This window comes from Xiphophorus hellerii, chromosome 7 (genome assembly GCF_003331165.1).
Source record: "Xiphophorus hellerii strain 12219 chromosome 7, Xiphophorus_hellerii-4.1, whole genome shotgun sequence".
NCBI classification, from domain to species: Eukaryota; Metazoa; Chordata; class Actinopteri; order Cyprinodontiformes; family Poeciliidae; genus Xiphophorus; species Xiphophorus hellerii.
In genome coordinates, this window is record NC_045678.1 from 9237497 (window position 1) to 9260245 (window position 22749).

The window sequence follows — 22749 nt, forward strand, 5'->3', positions numbered from 1 at the left end:
TTTTCTGACTACAACTGTGTGCGTCGACTCGACTGTCCGTAAAACACAGAGAAGCCACTAAAATCAATATACATTACACATTTGTTCGTTATGTTATTCATGCAGAAATGATCTTAAGGTAAATCTTGGCCTGAAAATTGTTCACTTCCATGGGAAAACATTGTGATTTTAGTTGCATCGTCATAGAAAGATTGCACCAATGTTTGACACAAATAAGCAAATAAAGAAAATAAAGGTGTAAAACTTACCTTTCTCAGTTGTTGCCATCAGAGACAGACATTTTTATTCTAAAATAGGACATTTCACTTGTTTCTAAACTTGACCTTTGTATTCAGCTGCAACACTGAAAATTTGACCTCGTTATTCGCAAATCTAAAATCTTTGAGGCAACTTGCTTAAATACAGTCAGATGATCTAAATAGCATTGCTGTTAACTCACTTATTATTATGATTAAAAAATAAACCAACAACGTATTGGGATCTCAGAAGCTAAAGCGACAAATCAGAATTAAAAACACAGAAAACCCAGTTGCTATTAATAAGTTAGTTTTTATTGGCATCAGTGGGTCAATTCACACAGAACCAGACATGAGGGCGAGCTGCTTCGATCAAAAAACAACTCCTTGTGCTTGCATAAGAGTTTGGCCGCAAAAACAAAACAAAACAAAAACAATAACCACCTAAAAAAAAGTTCAGAGGTTCAGTCCGTCTACTTTCCTTAAATACTGTATCATAGCTTTTGTAAAGATGCGCCTGAAACATCTTCAGCTGCAAACTGAAAACAATCTAGTTTTTATCCGTAGAAATTGGAATCAAATACAATTTCCAGTTGGACAGACTATCAAGCAAACGCACGTTAAAGAAATGGCAAGAAAAACACAAAACATGTGCCAACAAGTACAAATGAAATAACTTATAAAGTGATCTGATGCACAACTTTAGTGCGGGGGAACTGCAGGTCCTTCAGCTTTACCGTCCTGGGAAATACACAGGATTAGTTTGTAACATTGTGTTTTTTTTACAATAACTCCGTCCATGTGAGGTTCCACTGAGATCTAAAAACCCGGAAAACAAAAAAAACACACCCTGGTCATTTAAAGAAAGCCTGTTTGTTCTGGATAAAACTGAAACGTGGCGATTTAATTGCACCACAAACACGTATTTCGCTGGAACACTGATGATTTCCATAATGCTGTGAATAATGAGCTCCGGCCAGAAGTAAAACTAGAGTTTGGTGCTGACGGCTTAAGTTTTGATGCTGCATTCAATTGGTGTAAATAAATACACAGACACACAATGAGCTTCCCTGAAACCTGTCAGGCTGCCGAGCACTAAATTAACACAACTTAAAGGAACAATGTAGTCAAAAAAATCAAAACAAGGTTTTTAAGTTTGTAGCATGAACATTCAGCGAGGAACAATCAAACACTTTATTTTCAAAACAACAAATAAACTACAAAAAAAAAGGAAAAAAAAGCATAAACCTTAAGGAAAAATAAGCATGTCGGCCATTTTGTAGTTATTCTTTGTCATTTTGTTCCTAGTTTCTTCCATTTTGCACCTGGCAACCCACAATTTCAAGTCTACATCCCAAACCAGCAGTTTATTAATCATTGCAGGGATTTCCTGTCATGGATTACAGTGATCATTTATCAATAAATTCATAAATCGGATGTATAACTTAACTCTTTCTAGAGTTTATAAAATCTTGTACTACCCACTATTCCCTCTTCCGATCCCCATTTGGGCCAAATGACCAATAAAATAAGGCCGATTATGAATTCCTGATCAAACTAAATTAACAAAGTGACTTCTGTCAGGTAATTATTTTTCACTGGAATCATGAAAACGACCCTAATATTGGTTGCCGGAGTCGAAATAAAGCAAGTTGGGTTGGAAGTGTCATAAACTTCAAAGATACAAAACGGCAAAACGCGCAGCGTCCTCTCGCCAGCCACAAAAAATAGGATTTTCCCATCAGCCAGCTTCGAGCTGACAAGTTGCTATGGCTCAAATGAAACAAGACGAAACAACGGCAGAGAGATCGGCACTAAAGACTCAGTGGAGCAGTGGTACCAGCAGTTAAGTTTTTATTTGTATCAGCCTGAGAGCAGCAGAAGTCCAGCCATCTCTTCCTACAAGTTGTGGATTCACAGGAATTGCTACTGCAATAAAAAAAATCCAACGTTGTTCCTGCCTCTCTGACCGGAGCTGGGTCGTTAAAATAATGTTCTTCCGTTGTCAAGGAATTAATCAACCGAAAGAAATGCGGTGTTAAAAATAAATCTGGACGTAAACTGCTCAAGCTTTCACCAAATCTGGGTCAAAACCGCATGAGTCACAGCTGCTGGGTTATGTGAAAAAAAGGAAAAGGTGGGCAATGAAAGGCCATCCAGGTTGCATAGAGATGCTAAAAACTAAAGCCGCCGTCAGGTCTGAGAGGCTACGCATGAGCAAAGCACAACAGGAAGTAGAATCACAGAGGAGGAAGCGGGAAGGCGGAGGCAGCCGTGAGAGGAGCTCCAGTAAATTATTGACCTTTTGTCTTCCAGTCGGGACAAAACGCGCAGTCAGTGAATTTTATAATCAAGTCGTTGTGCTTTTACATTTACAGGAGGAGAGGGAGTGAAAAAAAAAATATTTTGTTAAAAATCTAAGCAATGAATCAGGAAGATTCAAGAAAGGCTGGTTGAAACAAAAGGAGAGAAAATCCAAAGAAGTCCAAATCTGGTTACTGTCACCTGCATGTGTGACAATTATTAATCATTTAATACATTTATATAAACATTATGGTTGTTTTCTCCCAGCTTCTCCTTAAGAAATCCCAAAAGAAGTTCCTTAATTTGTTTTTTATTTAAATATGCAGACCTCTTCCTGACTAAAGAATTGATCAATTTCCGTTTTAATGATTTAAGGTCGCAGATTCATCAAATTTTGTTGTCAAAAGCTTTTCAAATCAGATTTAGTCAAACGATTTTATCCTCAAAGGTCTTTAAAAAGACATTTTAGAAATTCATTTAAGTTGCTTTGCAGGTTTAAGACATCTAACAGACACATTTTAGAAGTTTGATGTTAATTGTTTGAATTAGAAAATAATTCAATTCCGCTCTCCGGTCGCTTTTAACGAAGTTTCAGTTCAACCAGAAATCATCGGGACATTTTCTGAACATTGTTGTTAAATACAATGTTTTGTTTTTAAACTTTGACTTATTAATAAATAAGTGTAGATTGTGGACCGACAACTCAGCCGGAGATCGGACTCAAACAATTTTCAGATCAATCACGCTTCAATGCTGACTTAAAAAATATGAAAAATGTATTTATTTTTTCCCCCAATCAGTGAGTCCAGGTTGCTAACTTGGCTATTGAAAAGCAAACTGCCCTTTTCAAAAACAAGTCGACACACATCTGCTTTCAATTCAGGCTGCGGGAGAGAGCGATACTTTCAGCAGATAACAGGAAGGATGAATATGTTACCGCAAAATTCCTCTATTTGTCATGGAGTCAGAAATGTTGATAGCATTTTGGCTCAGAGTGAAGGTAAGGATCATCATTTACATACAGAAACTCGTGCTTTATGGTGAAGCTAGCTCAGCTAACCACGCTAATCAAGGGTTGGAAGAAACATTTTGAGTGAAAACTAAAGTTAAGGAATCAGCCACAACATTCTAGTCAATGAATGTCTAAGTTGAAATGTAATATTAGAAACAAACCGTCTTTTCTCCCAAAAGTGTAAATGTTTTTTTTGTGAAAACAAGATTTCTAGATAAATTCTGTTCTTGGCCAAACATCTCCTTATTTTTCCTGCAGCTTTTATGACAATCTGGACATTTGCGCACAAAACACAGTGTGCTATAGGTAACTTCGCTCCGTTTTTTGGCAACTTGACCAACTTAGACTTGTTAAAGTTGAACGTCTTTATTTGTAGAAATTGAAAAAACAAAGAGGTTTTAATGATTGTTGTGGTTTCTAAGCCGTACCCAGTTAAAGGTCCCATAGGACCAGTTTTGAACCTTGATGGAGCCGTCTGGTGGCCGTAAGAACAAATTCTGCATTTCGGAATGAGTTGCGTTTCTCTGTGGGATCCTGTCGGTAATTCACAAAGGAAAATGGGATATTTAAAATAAAATGAATTCAAAATTTGACAAAAACACAAGTTCCGATGTGGCAAATCGAAAGATAAACTCTATTGCTAAGTAGAATTCAATGTAAAAAAAAAAAAGATCTTTTCTACACCATATTTCATACTTTTTCAGCAGGACGGCTTATGACCCGTTTAAAGCCGGGAATGAGGAGGAGGAATATTACTGCCAGGCAACCTTCATGATACCTAAAAGCACCAGAAACAGACAAAACTCCCCCACTATGTGATTTCTAATGGCTAATTCTCTGCGTAATTTAGAGGCTACAGAGTGCAACAATATTCTCGGAAGGCTTATAGCCCTTAAGAGCAGATATATTTTGTTTCTCTTTTTAATCCATGATAGATTAATCCATTTTCCTCTGTTATTTTTTAATCTAGGATGAAAAATAAATTAATTAAAAAGCGTCAGCAGGCTCCTCATGTCGGGGAAAAGAAAAGCAGCGGATTTTGTGCTTTGCTTTGTCTGTGTGCTGACTAACAGTTTCGTCTCTAAGAGGTTACGACAAGCAGCCAGGTTTCTGCGCTTCCACTTCCCGGTGTCATCGGCTGCGATTTATTGTTTAACCTGGAGCAGGAGGTAAGTGAAGATGGGGAGTAGAGGATGTGACTACAGAGTGACGAGAACTCGGGCCTGTAGAGCCTTACGCAGCATTCGGTTCTTTTCTCCCTCCGTACAGAACGACGCAAGAAGCTCCACGGCTGCATCCATCCTGTGGTCAAAAAGCTGCAGTGAGCTCCAAGCTGCAGATGCAGGAATAGAAATAAACAAACAAACAAAAGAAAAAAAAAAAACACACAGGCCCTTTGTCCTGTGTGGCGGCTGCATGCCGGCACGTTTGCTCCTGGCCTCTGCGCTCGCGGCGGCGGACCTCAGGTGTCTTGGTACGGCAGGTGAAAGCAGCCGGGGCTGTCGTCGTCGGGCGACCAGAAGGACGACGGCCGCTTGTGGTGGAGCTCTCTGCGGACGCAGCGGGGACACGGCTGGGCTTTCTGTCGACACTCCGCGTGGAAAACAGCGCCACAGCCGTCACACCTGTCAGCCGGGAAACACTGAGGTCAATCAGGGCCGAAACAAATAATCCGATTAATCCGATTAATCATGATAAATCCGATTAATCATGATTATATTTGTATATATATTTTTTTATCGTTTCAGGCTAATTACTGCTCTGATTGTGCTGTTGTGGCAAATTGCATGTCTTAGTCAGGATGCTGTACTTAATAAGTACTAATACCGTAGTAATTATTTGATTACTAATTTAGTAATCAAATAATCAGAATAATTAGAAATCAATTATTTCAACAATCGATTCATCACGACTGATCCAATTAATCACAATTGATCCGATTGATCACGGTTGCTCACAATTAACCAAATGAATTGTGATTAATAACAATTACTCGGATTAATCAGATGAATCAGATTAATAGCAATTAATCATGATGAATTCAACCATTGATTCATCACAATTAATCATATTTTAAATTCTTTAAAAAGAATCTCAACAATTGGTTGAAAGCCAACCAGTTGTGTACCCATTTACAATGAATGCAAAAGACAAAGATTATTTTTGTACAATAATCGTAACATGTTTGAAAAGGAGTAGGAAGATGCAAGAAACTTATGAACTCCTGCCCCATAAATTCATACCATATTTTCAGTTGGACCCTCATTATTAAATCAAAAAATAAATAAACATAGGTTAATTAATTTTCCATTTACATATGTCTAAATATATACATCCATACATCCATGCCACACACTCCATTTTGTGCTTCCCAGTCTTAGGACAAAGACTGAAATCTTAATATTGTGCTAATTCCTGCATACTTGCACTGCTATGAATTGTAGTAATGTTGATCAGTTCCACTGTCTAATCAAATCAATTTAAGTTAAAAACTTTTATGCCATTTCTGCCAATTTTTTTTTACAAAATGAATATCAGTATGAATGACTCAAAGGTTTCTATTTAAGTTTCGTGGCAATCTTTTTTGGACGTGATCTTACGGCACTGTCAAAACTACAAATATGGCTTCCTATTTAAACACAACTAAAGTAAATAGATGAAGTTAGACCACCTGGGTCTAGTTGTTGCCCCGTTCTCCGCTGTCCGAGTCTTACTGGCCAGCAGACCCAGCTGTTATCAGTTCACACTTTAACACTCAGCTCAACAGCTGGGTGTGAAGGGGTGTGTGTGCGCGTGTGTGTGTGTGCCATGCCATGGCTCAGCGTCTTTCAGGAATTGCTCCTGTTCAGGTCTTATCTCTCTGCTGTCTGTCTCTCTCTTGACTCTCGGTGATGAAGACGAGGCTCTGGACTGTGTCGAGGAAAATCCCTTCTCCCTCTGACTCAGCCGGTGTTATGAACAAAACGCAGAGCGAAAGCTTAGGAGCGACACGTCCACGCTGATTATCACATCTTAACGGCCAGAGGAAAACGTCCTGTTTGTTTTTTTCAGTATAAAACAGTGAAATCGGAAGTTTATGATGATAAATAATCAGTGAAATCAAGTCAGTTCTTATTTTAGCTCGCAGTAACGATGAAACTGTTTATGTGGGATCTATCAACACCTCTTATATCAAGTCTAAACCGTGATTGAACACGACCTCTCCGGGTTAGTCGAGGGCTCTGGAGCCGGCGTGAGGATGCGGTACCTTCGCGTGACGTTCTCCTGAAAGGGGTAGATGACCTGTCCGTTCTGGCACAGCTCGCAGATGAAGCCCTTCTCTCGACACAGGCTGCAGCCGAACACGTGGGAGCTGGCAAATTTGATCACCTTGGACAGGAAAGGGGCCAGTTTCCCGTCGATCACCTGGAGGAAGAGGGGGAATGGAGGAGAGGGGTGAGCGATATGTAACGCCGATAAATGTTAAAAGCCTTCTAATCGTCTATCGGCTCACTATATCATTATGACAACAGCTCTGGGCTTGAAGTCAACAAGCCCAGTTGGGGAATATGCTTTGAAGAACAACAGCAGGGAGAACAATGCTGTGATCTTCTGCTTTCTTTAGAAAAAATCTTTTGATTGCTGTTGTGCAATGAGGCAGACTAAACATCGAGATAAGAAGCAAACCGTATCACTCATCAGACCAAAAAAAGATCTGCGGTGTCCATAAATCATCCTTTGTGTGCCCAGCCAGAGAGCAAAGTTTCCTGCTGAAAACCTGACTGATGACCTACATGTCATCAAAAGTCACCAACTAACACTATGTCTCCACCACAACTCACAAACTAATCAGGGAAAATACCTTAAACAGTCCCTGCAGGAAATTGTGATCACACCTGTTAATGCAAACTCATTCCCAATTTGCAAATTTTGGGTCGTCATCGCAGCTTTTCCGCAAATCTGACCAATCACCTGAACGTTTTCTGGATTTCCTTCTTCTCTGACATTCAGAAAAGCAGGTGAAGTTTGACCAATCCCGTTAGCTGCCTTCTAATTTAACTTCCTGTTTTATGACGTCTTACAACATTCAAGATTACATGAGCTTTTTACAACTAACGCTAGCTAAATAGCCAATATTAGCCAAGTGTCGGCTAAATGTCAACTAAATAGCTACACAGTGTTTTTACTGCACCAGAGAGACTCAATCTCTTCACTGTTCAAATTATTCAACAGATTAATAACGTGGGATTTTTAAACCGCTAAACTCGAGTTTTAGCTTTAACTTAAAGCTTTTAAGCAGAAATGTTTTGCTTTTGAAGACGACTGTTTTTTACTTTGTTCTCCGGCTTCTGCTTGTTACATTTCAGCATTTGTTCTGTTAACTACAAATAGCTCTGCGGTTTTCAGTAATAACCCTCAGCCTACAGCATTCACACTTCATTTTTTCATGGAAATGCTAATTTTCTAGTTTTATTTGTATAAAGGGTGCTATATCAAGAGGGCACTTTAAATATTAACTATACTAAAGTCCTGTCTTTTTTTTTTTTTTTGCCATGACGATATTATGGCAAATATGGCAAACTTTGCAACTTTAAAGAAAAAAAAATATATAAAAATCTGTAATTTGAGGTTGCAACAGTCACAAAAATAATATTCTGGTGGGACTGTTTAAATGAAATTAAACACAAAGGTGACAGAAAAATAGTGCTAAAGAGGCGTACGACACACACAATGAAGCAGATTAAACTTAAATTACAACAACTGGTAAATGACACCAAGACTGTAGTTGGTTTTGATGGAGAAGAAAAAAGAAGAGGAGGGGAAGCAGAAGGAAGAGAGGACAACAGGTAACAGGGCGGCCATCTTGTCTTTTGAGATCGTCTTTTAACGCTTAGCGAGTTCCTAAAAGGAGCGGCGATAAGGCGGGACGGTGGTGGGCTGAAGGGGGAAGGAGGAGCTGTATTGTTGTGTTTCTTCTGTGTACGAGTGAGCAGAGAGCATAAAAACTCAACATGTTTCCAAAAGCTTCATCATGCCGGCCGGGCTAGCGAAGCAGACCGGTTCATGAGGATATCGAGACCTGCGCATGTATGACAGAGAAAAAAGTAGCAGAAAAAACAAAGGAGGAAGTAGGAGAGAGTGGCAGAGGTATAATAAACATGAGATCTTGAGAGAGAAGAGAGAGCCTGCATTCAGATACGAGTGGTTCCACCTGGCAGAGCTCTGGACCTCCCAATTATAAGCTCCTTCACGCTGTTTTTCAGACGACGAGAGGACAAGAGGAGGACTTGAGGCAGCGAGTGGAGGAAGAAACCACACACGCACACAGATGAAACATGAAACACTAAGATGTACTCATCCTGTTTCCCTTGGATCAGATAGAGCCAAGTACAGAGCTGCAACACTTCAAATTGAAATGAAATGGTCTTCGGCAGCAACCTAAACGGAGCCTATGCAGCTCATAGCAAGACACTGATAAATATGGCCTTAATAACAGGTAGAAAAAGATTAAAATGTATCGTTTTGATTGGTCCTACCCAATCATTTCTGTAAAATAAATGCAAATAAAGCACTTTTTCAGTATTTATGCTTTTGTTTCTCAAGTTGTCAAAGTGTATAGGAACTTTAAATGAATAAATAATGTGCCTGGGGTATATTTATGATGCGACACAAAGGTAATGTTTTTCTTTAATGCTCTAAAAAAAAGAGGTAAACTTCTGTGTACTCAGGAAATAGCTAACCCATCTACAGTGCGAGCAACGTGTAAAGACAGAAATAAACAAAATACTTGCTTAAGTTCACTGTTCATCTTGCGTTCCCCAAGTCTCCATGACGACCGTTAGATGGTATCTACTCGACGACAGTTTGTTTTCTGATTGATGCCCGGAGAAAAACGTACTTTCTGGCCTTGCATTACAACAACAAACTAGTGGAGTCTAATGGGACTTTAACTGTAACTGTGTGATTCAGTTACACACAGTTACAGTTACAGTGTGTGAGTTCAGCCACACCATACGATAAATGCTCACCTCTACACCCTATTCAATATTCGGTCCATATTAAAATGCATGCATTTGTATCTGAATGTTTCTGTATGACTGGATTAATTTGATTACATATTTCTGTACTTGTATTGAATGGTTTGACTTGGAAAGCACCATGAGAAGAGCTGAATTGACTTTGTTTCCACGGGTAGGAAATGCTTTTACACCCAAACAGAAATGCTGTAAACCTACTCACAAGTGTTACGTATTTAAAAGGTAGGAACGTGCTCAGTTGAGTCCAGATAATGAAGTTCTAACGGCAGCCAGACGGATCGGGCCGATCCCGAGGGAGGCAAAGAGACGTGCGTGTCCCCCTCCACCCACACCGAGCCAAACCAAATCCAAAGTAAAGCAGGCCTGCTCAGTCCGGTCCTGCCCAGTCCACATGACGAATGGGTCTGCTGATGGAGGCTGACAGGCTCGGTAATTAAGGCCCCCTATTATTGGGCTGGGCAGAGTCAAGCGAAAGGCAGCAGAGCTCTGGTGACTGACTGGCTCTCCAAGGGGAACGGCGGGGAAAAGAACAGGAAGGTGGCTGGTCTGACGGAGAGGCATGGGAGTAACTCTGTGAAAGAGCGAAAACTTGACAAACAGAAAACTAGTAAATCAAATCCAGCTTCCTCCGTGTGGATAAAGCCTGGGTGCTTTTCATTAAAACATCCAATTCCAGAAGCTGGCACCAGCTTGTTTTTATCAAAACTAGTTGGCTAAGGTCAAAATTGGCTTTCATTTTCCTTAAATGCCCATACGTCAGCGGTTACTGCCGCAGTAAATAATCACTGACCGTTTTATTAGCTACATCAAAGTGCCACTGGCTGTTGGTATCACACCGGGACAATAATTCAGACTGTGAAATTTAATAAGAACATATAAACATATAAAAAAGTTGCAGTTGTCCTTGGAGACAACAATAAATCAGCTGCAGTTCAGAGTCGAGGAGTTCAGACCTCTGCAGGTTTCAGAGCTGGACATGCATTGTGATTTAAGATCATTTACAGATGCTGCGATCAGAATTTGGTGGCCAATATCTGATCTCCAAATCTTGCAAATCTTTCATTTGCATATGCAGATTCTAGCTGAATCTCTGTCTTCAAGAACAATGATATAAAAAGATAAAAGAAGAGCATTTTAGGGATGAAACGATGAATCGGGTTAATTGTGATAAATACATTATTGAAAAAAATCGTCAACTAATTTAGTAATTGACTCATCGATAACTGGATTAAAAAAAAGGCAATTGTTTTGAAAAAAGCAACACACTCAGAGCAGAAATCAAGTGAAAACTGTACAAAAATACCATATATACATTTTATTTGGATCTTTTAATGCATATCTAATATAAAAAAGGCATAAATGGCTAAATGATATACCTGCAAAATGTGCCATTACTTTTATCTGATTAACAGCCACACTGCCTGACGTTTGCTGTAGGCAGATCCTGAAAGAGCTAAATGAACCCGTCTCACTGACCAAACAGATAATTAAGACCAAATATTCAGCTAACAGATAATCGCACAGCGTAAACCCAATTTTTCTTGTCTAAGGAACAAATCCAGAAAAGTCAGATAAGTCACTGATTGTGATTAGCCTTCAGTTTAGGGAACGTATATTAACTAGAGTTTTCCAAGCTATAATGAGATCTGCACTGCATGGCTCGACTCATTGACTCATCCTCTTTGGACTGCACAAGGTAGAAAGTGAATGTCTTCGGCAGATATTCCAACCATTTTAAGCTCAAATCCAGTCTAACCACTTCCTGTGACTGGGTTTTTTTTTTTTTTTACAGTTGAGACACACTCCTCCATGGGCTGCCACCTTATCGTGGTGGAGGGGTTTGAGTGTCCCAATGATCCTAGGAGCTATGCTGTCTGGGGCTTCATGCCCCTGGTAGGGTCACCCAAGGCAGACAGGTCCTAGGTGAGGGACCAGACAAAGAGCAGCCCAAAGACCCCAATGATGAAGGAAAACTTTGGACTTGGTGTTCCCTCGCCCGGACGCGGGTCACCGGGGCCCCACTCTGGAGCCAGGCCTGGAGGGGGGGCACGATGGCGAGCGTCTGGTGGCCGGGCTTTTACCCATGGAGCCCGGCCGGGCTCAGCCCGAAGAGGAAACATGGGCCCCCCCTCCCATGGGCCCACCACCCGTGGGAGGGGCCAAAGGGGTCGGGTGCAGTGTGGGATGGGTGGCAGCAGAGGGAGGGGACCCTGGCGGTCCGATCCTCGGTTGCAGAAACTGGCTCTTGGGACGTGGAATGTCACCTCTCTGGTGGGGAAGGAGCCGGAGCTAGTGCGTGAGGTCGAGAGGTTCCGGCTAGAAATAGTCGGTCTCGCCTCGACGCACGGCTCTGGTTCTGGAACCAGTCTCCTTGAGAGGGGCTGGACATACTTCCACTCTGGAGTTGCCCAAGGTGAGAGGCGTCGGGCAGGAGTGGGCATACTTGTTGCTCCCCATCTCGGCGCCTGTACGTTGGGGTTTACCCCGGTGAACGAGAGGGTAGCATCCCTCCGCCTACGGGTGGGGGGACGGGTTCTGACTGTCGTTTGTGCTTACGGGCCGAACGACAGTTCAGATTACCCACCCTTTTTGGAGTCCTTAGAGGGGGTACTGGAGAGTGCTCCTCCTGGGGACTCCCTTGTTCTGCTGGGGGACTTCAACGCTCACGTGGGCAATGACAGTGAGACCTGGAGGGGCGTGGTTGGGAGGAACGGCCCGCCCGACCTGAACTCGAGCGGTGTTCTGTTGCTGGACTTCTGTGCTCGCCATGGATTGTCCATAACGAACACCATGTTCAAGCATAAGGGTGTCCATATGTGCACTTGGCACCAGGACACCCTAGGCCGCAGTTCGATGATCGACTTTGTCATCGTTTCATCGGATCTGCGGCCGTATGTCTTGGACACTCGGGTGAAGAGAGGTGCGGAGCTGTCCACTGACCACTACCTGGTGGTGAGTTGGCTCCGGTGGTGGGGGCGAAAGCCGGTCAGACCTGGCAGGCCCAAACGTGTTGTGAGGGTCTGCTGGGAACGTCTGGCGGAATCCCCTGTGAGACGGAGCTTTAACTCCCATCTCCGGCAAAACTTCGAACACGTCCCGGGGGAGGTGGGGGACATGGAGTCTGAGTGGACCGTGTTCCGTGCCTCCATTGTCGAGGCGGCCGATCGGAGCTGTGGCCGCAAGGTTGTCGGTGCCTGTCGCGGCGGCAACCCTCGAACCCGCTGGTGGACACCTTCGGTGAGGGATGCCGTCAGGCTGAAGAAGGAGTCCTATCGGGCCTTTTTGGCCTGTGGGACTCCGGAAGCAGCTGATGGGTACCGGCGGGCGAAGCGGCATGCGGCTCGGGCGGTTGCTGAGGCAAAAACCCGGGCGTGGGAGGAGTTTGGAGAGGCCATGGAGAAAGACTTCCGTACGGCTTCGAGGCGATTCTGGTCCACCATCCGGCGTCTCAGGGGGGGGAAGCGGTGCAGCACCAACACTGTTTATAGTGGGGATGGTGTGCTGCTGACCTCTACTCGGGACGTTGTGGGCCGGTGGGCAGAGTACTTCGAAGACCTCCTCAATCCCACCAACATGCCTTCCACTGAGGAAGCGGAGCCTGGGGACTCTGGGTTAGGCTCTCCAATCTCTGGGGACGAGGTCGCCGAGGTGGTTAAAAAGCTCCTCGGTGGCAGGGCCCCGGGGGTGGATGAGATCCGCCCGGAGTTTCTTAAGGCTCTGGATGTTGTAGGGTTGTGTTGGTTGACGCGACTCTGCAATGTCGCATGGACATCGGGGGCAGTTCCCCTGGATTGGCAGACTGGGGTGGTGGTCCCCCTGTTCAAAAAGGGGGACCGGAGGGTGTGCTCCAATTATAGAGGGGTCACACTCTTAAGCCTCCCTGGCAAGGTCTATTCAGGGGTCCTGGAGAGGAGGGTCCGTCGGATAGTCGAACCTCGGATTCAGGAAGAGCAGTGTGGTTTTCGTCCTGGTCGTGGAACGCTGGACCAGCTCTACACCCTCGGCAGGGTCCTGGAGGGTGCATGGGAGTTCGCCCAACCAGTCTACATGTGTTTTGTGGACCTGGAGAAGGCGTTCGACCGTGTCCCTCGGGGAGCCCTGTGGGGGGTTCTCCGGGAGTATGGGGTACCGGGCCCTTTGATACGGGCTGTCAGGTCCCTGTATGACCGGTGTCAGAGTCTGGTCCGCATTGCCGGCAGTAAGTCGGGCTCGTTTCCGGTGAGAGTTGGACTCCGCCAGGGCTGCCCTTTGTCACCGATTCTGTTCATCACTTTCATGGACAGAATTTCTAGGCGCAGCCAAGGTGTTGAGGGGATCCGATTTGGTGGCCTTAGGATCTCATCTCTGCTTTTTGCAGACGATGTGGTCCTTTTGGCTTCATCAGATCGTGATCTGCAGCTCTCGCTGGAGCGGTTCGCAGCCGAGTGTGACGCGGCCGGGATGAGGATCAGTGCCTCCAAATCCGAGGCCATGGTCTTGAGCCGGAAAAGGGTAGAGTGCCTTCTCCGGGTCAGGGGGGGTGTCCTGCCCCAAGTGGAGGAGTTTAAGTATCTCGGGATCTTGTTCACGAATGGGGGAAGAAGGGAGCGGGAGATCGACAGGCGGATTGGCGCAGCGTCTGCTGTCAAGCGGGCGCTGTACCGGTCCGTCGTGGTGAAGAGAGAGCTGAGCCAAAAAGCGAAGCTCTCGATTTACCGGTCGATCTACGTTCCCACCCTCATCTATGGTCATGAGCTTTGGGTCATGACCGAAAGAACGAGATCGCGGATACAAGCGGCCGAAATGGGTTTTCTCCGTAGGGTGGCTGGGCTCTCCCTTAGAGATAGGGTGAGAAGCTCAGTCATCCGGGAGGGACTCAGAGTAGAGCCGCTGCTCCTTCACATCGAGAGGAGCCAGTTGAGGTGGCTCGGGCATCTGGTCAGGATGCCTCCTAGACGCCTCCCTGGTGAGGTGTTCCGGGCACGTCCCACCGGGAGGAGGCCCCGGGGAAGACCCAGGACACGCTGGAGGGACTATGTCTCTCGGCTGGCCTGGGAACGCCTCGGGATTCCCCCGGAGGAGCTAGAAGAAGTGGCTGGGGAGAGGGAAGTCTGGGCCTCCCTTCTGAAGCTGCTACCCCCGCGACCCGACCTCGGATAAGCGGAAGAAGATGGATGGATGGATGGATGGATGGAGTTGAGACACAAAGCTAAAAAGCGTTGCCCTTGTGAAATGTCAGGAGTGAAGAAGAGCAGCATCAAGTAGAGTCCTGCTGAGTGTAAATAGCATGTAACGCTAAGCGCTAAGCTAAACATTCTGTAGCTAGCCTGTTTCTATAGTTACTGCTGATCTACAGGGCATGTCATGGCCTCAGACGGCTAAAGATAAATAGCTGATCATTTTGGTCTCTTTGCATACCTTCGTAGCTTCGGTTGTTTCGTCCCCTAACATTTTGTTTTGGTAGAAATTAAAGTTATGCTACCACATTAGAGATTTTTTTTAAAGTATGAGGTCACAGAATTTAAGAATGATCAGAGGTCAACTGCTGTATATGTGGAAAAGAATAAAAATACGCGGAAGTATCATGTAGTCTAAAGCCTCTAGAGAATAATGCACAATTAAGTTAAATTATTTTGTACAATTTATGTTGAAATTTAATGGGCATCCCAGTAGCTAACATATGGGCAGACGTGACTGAGACTTGTGCAAAGGCCTTTCTGATGACATAAGACTAAACTGTAATATGGTTAAATCCTGAAGAGGATGAACCTGAGATTATTTTTATCACACACACCCACACACAGGTGTTTGAACTCAAGTGTTTACAGATACACTCCATATTGGGCTGCGGTTGCTACCAAGTATATCTTGTAGTAATTATTACCATGTGCAAATGTTTATCGTTGTGGTTTCTCAGTGCTGTTTTTTCTCTCTTTCTGCAGACTTCTAAGGTGTTGTTTTTTATTCTCTTTCTTACATTTTTTCTCTCCTCTATTCTTATTTCCTTTAAATTTGAACTTTTTGCCCCACCTCTCTTCATTTCTTGCTTTTTTTTCTTGCTCCTTTTCTCAATTTTGAGTCCTATACGACTGGAAAGGACAAGCTAAATGCAACGTATAAGACCCTGATTAGCTATGAACTTATTTATATGCATGTAAATAATACTTAGTGAAATAGTTCTGAATTAAGCACGTTTTTGAAAAGAGTTTGCTCCAAAACCTTGAATTATACTTTTGCTTTCAGTCAGGGGAAAATCTGAATTGTTTAGAAACTGTTTTTGAAAGAGTGGTCGTGTATTTTTTCCTAAAATATGCATGCTTTCTTTAGTTGCTTCTGTGTGAGTTATGCTAAATAAGAAGAGAGCCAGAAAGTGATGGGCTTACACAGACTAAGAGAAAGACACAGAAGAGAGCCTGATGTTGGCTCAATAATTGGTTTTGCTCACTAATACTTGAAGTTTCAGCTGTCATTACGACAGAACTCAAAATTATGGGAAACATTTGCTTTTATATTTCAGAAAAACGTTGGACGAAGTCAGACCTAACGTCAGATGACAATACTCTGACATGTAATCAATAAAATCATTCAATTTTAGATGATTTGCTGACAATCATCATTTAGATGATGATTGTCAGCAAAACAATTTCATAATAAATAAAACTAATTTGACATTTGTAATTCAATGGCTTACTGACTAAGCAAAATAATGTTGAATCAGATAAATTATTCATTGAGGCCGATTTAAAAAAAATTATATGTCTTAATAATGAGTGAAAAGATTTCTAAAACTTAAATACAATTAAGTGGTTTTAATATTTTACGTAGATAATATGAGCAATATTTATGAAAATCCTTAATTACAAATAAAAATAAACGAATGCTTTACGTACACGGCTACAACATGCTTTGCTAAGGGATACAGAACGGGATTAAATGGCAGCATGAGGCGTAATTCATGTGCTTTGAAGTAATTTATTGAAAAGGTACGCGCAAATTTTCGGTAATTGCCAGAGTACGGCAAAAGTCCATACCATCTAATATTACTGATTAGACCAGGGGTGTCAAACTCAATTTCACCGAGGGCCACTTCAGCATATTGGCCACCCTCAACGGGCCACATTGACGGTATAAATCAGGAATGCCCAAGTGCAGCCCTCCAGACGGCAACTTTTAGATGTGTCCCTGCTAAAACATACCCCAGACAAAAAGTTGACTTCCCTCATTAGCAGCAACTCAGTTCTGTAGAGGCCTATGAATGAGTCAATGATCCAGGTGTGTTAGAGAAAGAACGCATCTAAATTTGCAGAGTGATAGGTCTGGAAAACTAGACTTGGGCAACCCTAGCATAAATATATGAAAATACAATGTTAAAAATAAATTAAACAACACCTCATATTGTTAAATAACTGATTTTATGTATTCGAGTTTTAAATATTACATTTGAGTTTGCATGGATGTAAAATTACTGCTCAGTTTAAAAATTACAGTATTTTTAAACTGAGCAGTTTAAAAATATGCTCAGTATTTTTAAACTGCTCAGCTAAACTTCGCTCTTTAGCTTGTTAGCTTGTCGATGTTTCAGTTTTATTCGCTGGGAAAATTAATCTTTGTCTGCTTTGAAGATAAGCAGACAAATAATAAAAAACAAGTTTTGATATTAACTCTCAACTTCATTCACAAAACGTTTTTGTTATTTATTACACAACGAACATGTATTTCACATAAGAACAAAACAATGAGGTGACGTTGCCTGTCCTTGAACACAACGCTGATCCTCTTCACCCCCCCACCAACTCACACACATCCTCATTGTGTTGTGTTCTGTAAATAAACAAAACACAAGCAAAATCAATAAACTATATGCATATTCCAGTATACTGAGTTTTGGTTTTACATTCATTCTATTTAAATTTAGTTTGTTTGTGCTTACCAATGTTTTCTGGCCGGATGTCTGGCACCGTTTTCCCCTGGTCAGTTCGTCCATGTCTGGTTTTAGTTCTATTCTGTGGCAATCCGCAAAACGGCGTGTAGGTTTTCGTCAGTAATGCGCGATCTGTGCTTGGTCTTGTTTAAAGTCATTATTGAAAACATCTGTTCGCACAGATAGGTGCTTCCAAACGTGGACAAAACACGAGCTGCATGGAGTCGAAGCTGTGGCATCAAATCAGGGGGCAGTAGACGGTAAAAGTCCTCGATTGAAACATCACGGGACTTCGCTCTTTAGCTTGTTAGCTTGTCGATGTTTCAGTTTTATTCGCTGGGAAAATTAATAATCAGCTTGAGGTGACTCTGCTGCACTCTAGTGGCGAGAAGCCGTAATGTTGGTTGGTAAGAATCGGAAGGCATTATGGGATATGTAGTTTGTAGTCAATTCGTGCTCAAAACCTATTTTAAGTCAATCAATGGGGCTGTAAAACGGTGGTAGGGGGGAGAGGGCCACATAAAATGACGTAGCGGGCCACATGTGGCCCGCGGGCCTTGAGTTTGACACATGTGGATTAGACAGAACCTAAACTACCAACCGAATTATTGACTTTATCTGGAAAAATCTCTGCACCTGGATTATCTTTGACCTTTTCCCCTTCTAAAAAAAGCTCCCACAAAAAACCCCAATAACAAACACCCACTTTTCAGCTTCTCTCTCTCCGCCCCTCCTCCTCCAGTTCAAACTCTTTCTCTGCTGCACGCAGAGTCTTTGTGCTCCAAAACCTCCTAATCCCCTAAAACTGCTGTTTAACAGCCGTTAGCGTGCCCTCCTCGTTCCCTCACACACACACACACACACCCACGCGCCCACACACACACACCCCTGCACACGCACTGAAGCTCCATTGAGAAACTGGACAGCCAGCTGGGATAACGAGGCTGGGAGGAACCGGGGTGAACTCTGTTTGGATAACGCGCTCTCCTCCATTAAAGGGAAAATACACAAAACTTGATGGATGATGTTGTGCATAAAGTGGAAACTGTCCCTCTGTTGATTGCAGGAGTTGCTAAAATTGGTCTTCAGTAAAACTACAATGTCTTCACAGCCTCACACCATTGTTTTATTAACATTTTTGCTCTTATTTAAAACAGAAACCTGATATAATATTGCCATCCATGACATTTGATTCGAATGAACTTAACCAATAAGATAGAATAAATAAGCAGATCCACAGTTTTTAAAGCGCTTATTAAGCTGAATATTTTCTATTCTGCTCTTTCTGGAGTAATTGAAATATAACAATGTGATATTGGCAAAGTGCAAAAACTGAGGGAAAGTGTTGTGAAAGTGCCAACATTTACAGCAATAGATGCAAAAGACAATCTTGTCCCATAGTGGTGGCTGTATTATGAGGCTTGCTTTTTTATTTTTGCCAGGGTGAAACTAAATTATCACCAGTTCAAGATGCCAGCCAGTTTTACCTTGTGTTTTTATTTGTTTACTAAAAAGCAGAAGATGACCAGAGGTTTAAGTTTTCAGCGTCACAATGGGCCCAAGCATTCATCATGCAACACTACAGGGTTCACCTGAACAAACTGAAAGCTTTGGAATGTCCTAGTCAAAGTCTAAAACGTGATGCAACACTTAAAATGGACAGATGTGGAGAAGTCTCCAAGTGAGAGTGGGTTAATATTGATAGACTATTACTTAGGAAGACTAAATATTGTTTTTGAATCAGGAGTTGCTTTAAGGATTTCTAAGTTTAAAGGTGGACAGCCTATGAAGTCAAGCTACTGTTACCTTTTTGTCATATTTTCACCAACTCTCAGTGGTTTTTTTGAGTTGAAAAGTACATCATATACTGTATGTCACAGTAAAGATGGGAAACAAATCGCTTCTCTCCAAGACAGAATTGGACTTTGTCGTGAAGAGGTGATGCTTGAAGACCGATAAAAACTGCTAAGCTGTCTTTATGCCATCTATGTTTAGGTTCTTGGAACATTATTGAGCCACTGACCTGATTGGTGATTTATGCACGACCCCTGCTGCACCACTGCAACATTTAGCTAATTATCTTAATCATTTTTCACAGTAACATAAAAAAAAACTACTTCGTTTTGCTGCATGCTGTTACTTAGACAATAAAATGACAACTTTGAAATCTCAAATGACCGTAAAGTTTAGGTCACCTGATACTTTTCCCATCTATGTTTGCTCCGCCTGCGGCTGATCCCATGAGGAGAAGGTGGAAATCTTTCTGAGAACACCTAGCGTTTACTTAAGAGGCCTCTGTGTGTCTGGTCAAGTGTGAGTGGAGAGGCATGCCAGGCATACAGGGAATGCCAGGGTGTCACTGTGGGAAGCAGGCTGCATGCGTACACACAAACATTTTCTTCCTGCTACTTTAGTCTTCGCACAAAACCACAGAAACCGCCCCTAAAGCCGGCCGAGGAACTGCGATGAGTGTCCCTAGACAAACACATATGGCTTCTAGAAAACCAACTGGGTCCTTATTGAGGAGGGTGGGGTGGGGGTTTAGGGTGGAGGCTGTTTGTCAGGAGGTGAAAAGACTAATGTGGTCCAAGCTTTAGCCGGAGAAGCTCAGCCTTCGCTGACCTCTGAGCTGGAACAAAAAAAGCCACGTTGATCAAGTGCGTCATTTTATTCAGGAGGAGAATCAAAAGAAACAGGCTTGTTAATATGGAAAACCAATTAAGAGGCAGAGTGCTCGAGAATCTCCGACAGAGAAAGAGAGAGAAGTGGTGGGGGGGAGGCAAAGAGGAGAGGGCAGACTCTATCAAAGACTCTTGTTGGAATTAGTAGCAAATGTCTGCTTTGGGGGGTTTTCTGAGCGACTCGTCAAGCTTTAGCAGGGGAGCGCACATGTGCGGCGAGCGTGTGTGTGAGGCTGAGGGGATGTTGGGAAGAATGGAGGGATGTCACGCTTTGTTTTCCTGCCTGTTGATTCTGAATGTGACCAATTAGTGAAGCAGAGAGAGACACAGAGTGTGGGAGTGGAGGAGGAGGGGGTCCAATCTCTTTCCCTGTGAGAGTCTGAGGCCGATCTCTGAGTCAGGGCGGGATGAAAGCAGAGGGGAAGAGAAGAAAAAAAGAAAAGAAAAAAACGGGGGCAAGCTACTACATAATGAACATAATGACAAACAAAAGGACTTTTCAGTCATTTCTGCTCGCTTTTCCTCAGACCCCCAACTCAGTTTGACGGCTCGGTGCTGAACTGCGGGGAGGCCGGGGCGAGTTTTCTTTTAGTTCGTTTTCTTTTTTGCTACAAAAATGTGAGTCTTCCATATGAAGCCGAAAACAATGACATCGTTTAAAACAAACCGGAGACAAAGGCAAGGAGATACAAAATCAGAGGACGGTCAGCCGGGAAAACAATCATTAGGCAAATAATCCTTTGAGGTGTTTTGACTGTTTCAGAGCTGAAAGACAAGTTTTCAGAAACTTGGATGTGAACTAATTCAACAAGCGAATTATCAATGAGGACTACATTTTTTTTGTTGTTGCTATTTTTGACGTGCTTTTTCCACATCAAAAATAGCAACAAAAGGTTAATTAGCTGTTAATAAAAGATTAACAGTTACTTGAATATCCCATTTTTCTAAGCTCTTTATCAGAGCTGCATGATATTGAGAACATATTGCACTGCTATTGTAGAAAATTGGGGCAATGATGTTAGTTATATACAGGAGTGCACTGACTGTAGCTTTTTGGCTGATCACCAATCTTTAAAAGGCCTGATCTGCCAATTTCAATTATAAATATGCATATTTTTTTCTGAAAAGTTGCTAAATATAGTGACAAAGTTGCTAGATTTGCAACATTGGGGTGACTATTAGTAAAGATATTGACTAATCGCAAATCTCCCAAAATTAAGAAAATCGAGGTCGATTTATTGTCGTTGCGATTTATCGGTGAACCCTGATGTATATCATAAATATCTTTTTAGATTCATTTCTGAATCATTAAACAATGTCCCCAAAACTCTTCACATACGCTAGTATCTCAGCTATTAGAAACATAAACCCGGTGTGGGCATAAAGAAGCTAGAGTCCATTCAACTGGCCATATGTTACCAAAATAAATTAAGCGAATTGAAACTTAGCATCATATTAAATATTGTGCCAAGGCAGTATTTTGCAAGGCATTACTTTGTTTGTATCAGAGAAACCCATCTGTTAAATGTGGAGATCCTTCTTAAAACTGAATCTTAGTCATAGTTTAAACTTTGGTTAGACCAAAAAAAAAAGATGGAATAGTGAAATTATCCAAACGATGGTTATCAATGAACATACCAAACAGATAATTTGAGTTAAATTTGTCTCCAATTATCTCAAACGTTGTGAAATCAGAAGGCTACAAATGCCACAAGCTTATTATTTTAGCTTTCTCAAACTGTTTATAGGCATGTTGATCTCAATCGATGTAAATTTCTGATTTTGGAGAATGAAATTGCATCTAGAATATTCTCTCTTTTAATATTATGAAACTATCTAAGTGATATAACTTTGATAAAGCTAACAGACATTTAGTAGGAAGGCTTACCTTGATAAACAGAGTAAGAAAAACAGCGTATGTGTCTTTAATCAGTGACTAAATACATTATTTCTGTTGTACACGACTACAACTCCCATGTGTGTTTGAGTGTGTAAATGTGTACCTGCTGCAGGTCAGCCAGAGAGTACAGGTGAATGTGCTGTAGAAGGTATTCCCTGGGAAAAATCCTGTTAGAGACACAAAAACATTTACTGCATCATTTTCCACAAATCAGATCAACTGGTTAATATGCAGTAATTTTATGCTGATGAAAACATCTAAATCTTTCCTTTCCCATCAGATAAAAAGGAGATTGACCCCAGTATAGTTTATTATGTGCCACAAAGAGGCACATAATTGTTAGGTGGAAGGAAAATGATAAATTTAAATTATCTTAGCATGCAAATATCTGAGACCCTGCTACCTCTAAATAAAACCTCAGGATTCCTTTCAGAAGTAACCTAATTGGTAACTTGGCCATCTCCTTGCAACGCCATTACGCTCAATTCTCATCTCCCTTCAGTGCTCCGTCTGGGCTTTCTCCCACTGAAGTGGATTCCTACAGTAGAATTTCAACCGGGCCAATCAGCAAAGAGGAGAAGTTGTGAATGATGACGACAATTTTCTGCGCTGTTTTAGATTTGCAGTCCGCCTGCAGTTTCAGCAACGGCGGAGGAAGAAGTGAAGGAAGTCGTTCAGTCTGTGTTGGCCACGTTTCCA

The 22749-nt window shown here is 42.4% G+C and overlaps 1 protein-coding gene across 7 annotated transcripts in view; it reads right to left on the reverse strand.

The window, feature by feature from the left end:
- Positions 1 to 529: 529 nt before the first annotated feature.
- The window catches only part of plekhm3 (pleckstrin homology domain containing, family M, member 3), a 48588-nt gene continuing 26368 nt past the window's right edge, over positions 530 to 22749 (reverse strand). For 6 of the 7 annotated variants that reach the window (XM_032567752.1, XM_032567748.1, XM_032567753.1 and 3 more), the window contains 3 exons: positions 22154 to 22217; positions 6800 to 6957; positions 530 to 5177 (listed from right to left, as the gene is read on the reverse strand). In XM_032567752.1, coding sequence (XP_032423643.1) covers positions 5015 to 5177; positions 6800 to 6957; positions 22154 to 22217 — 385 coding nt within the window. In that variant the 3' untranslated portion in view covers positions 530 to 5014. The remainder of the gene's footprint in view (positions 5178 to 6799; positions 6958 to 22153; positions 22218 to 22749) is intronic. The other variant, XR_004339916.1, reaches the window with a different exon arrangement.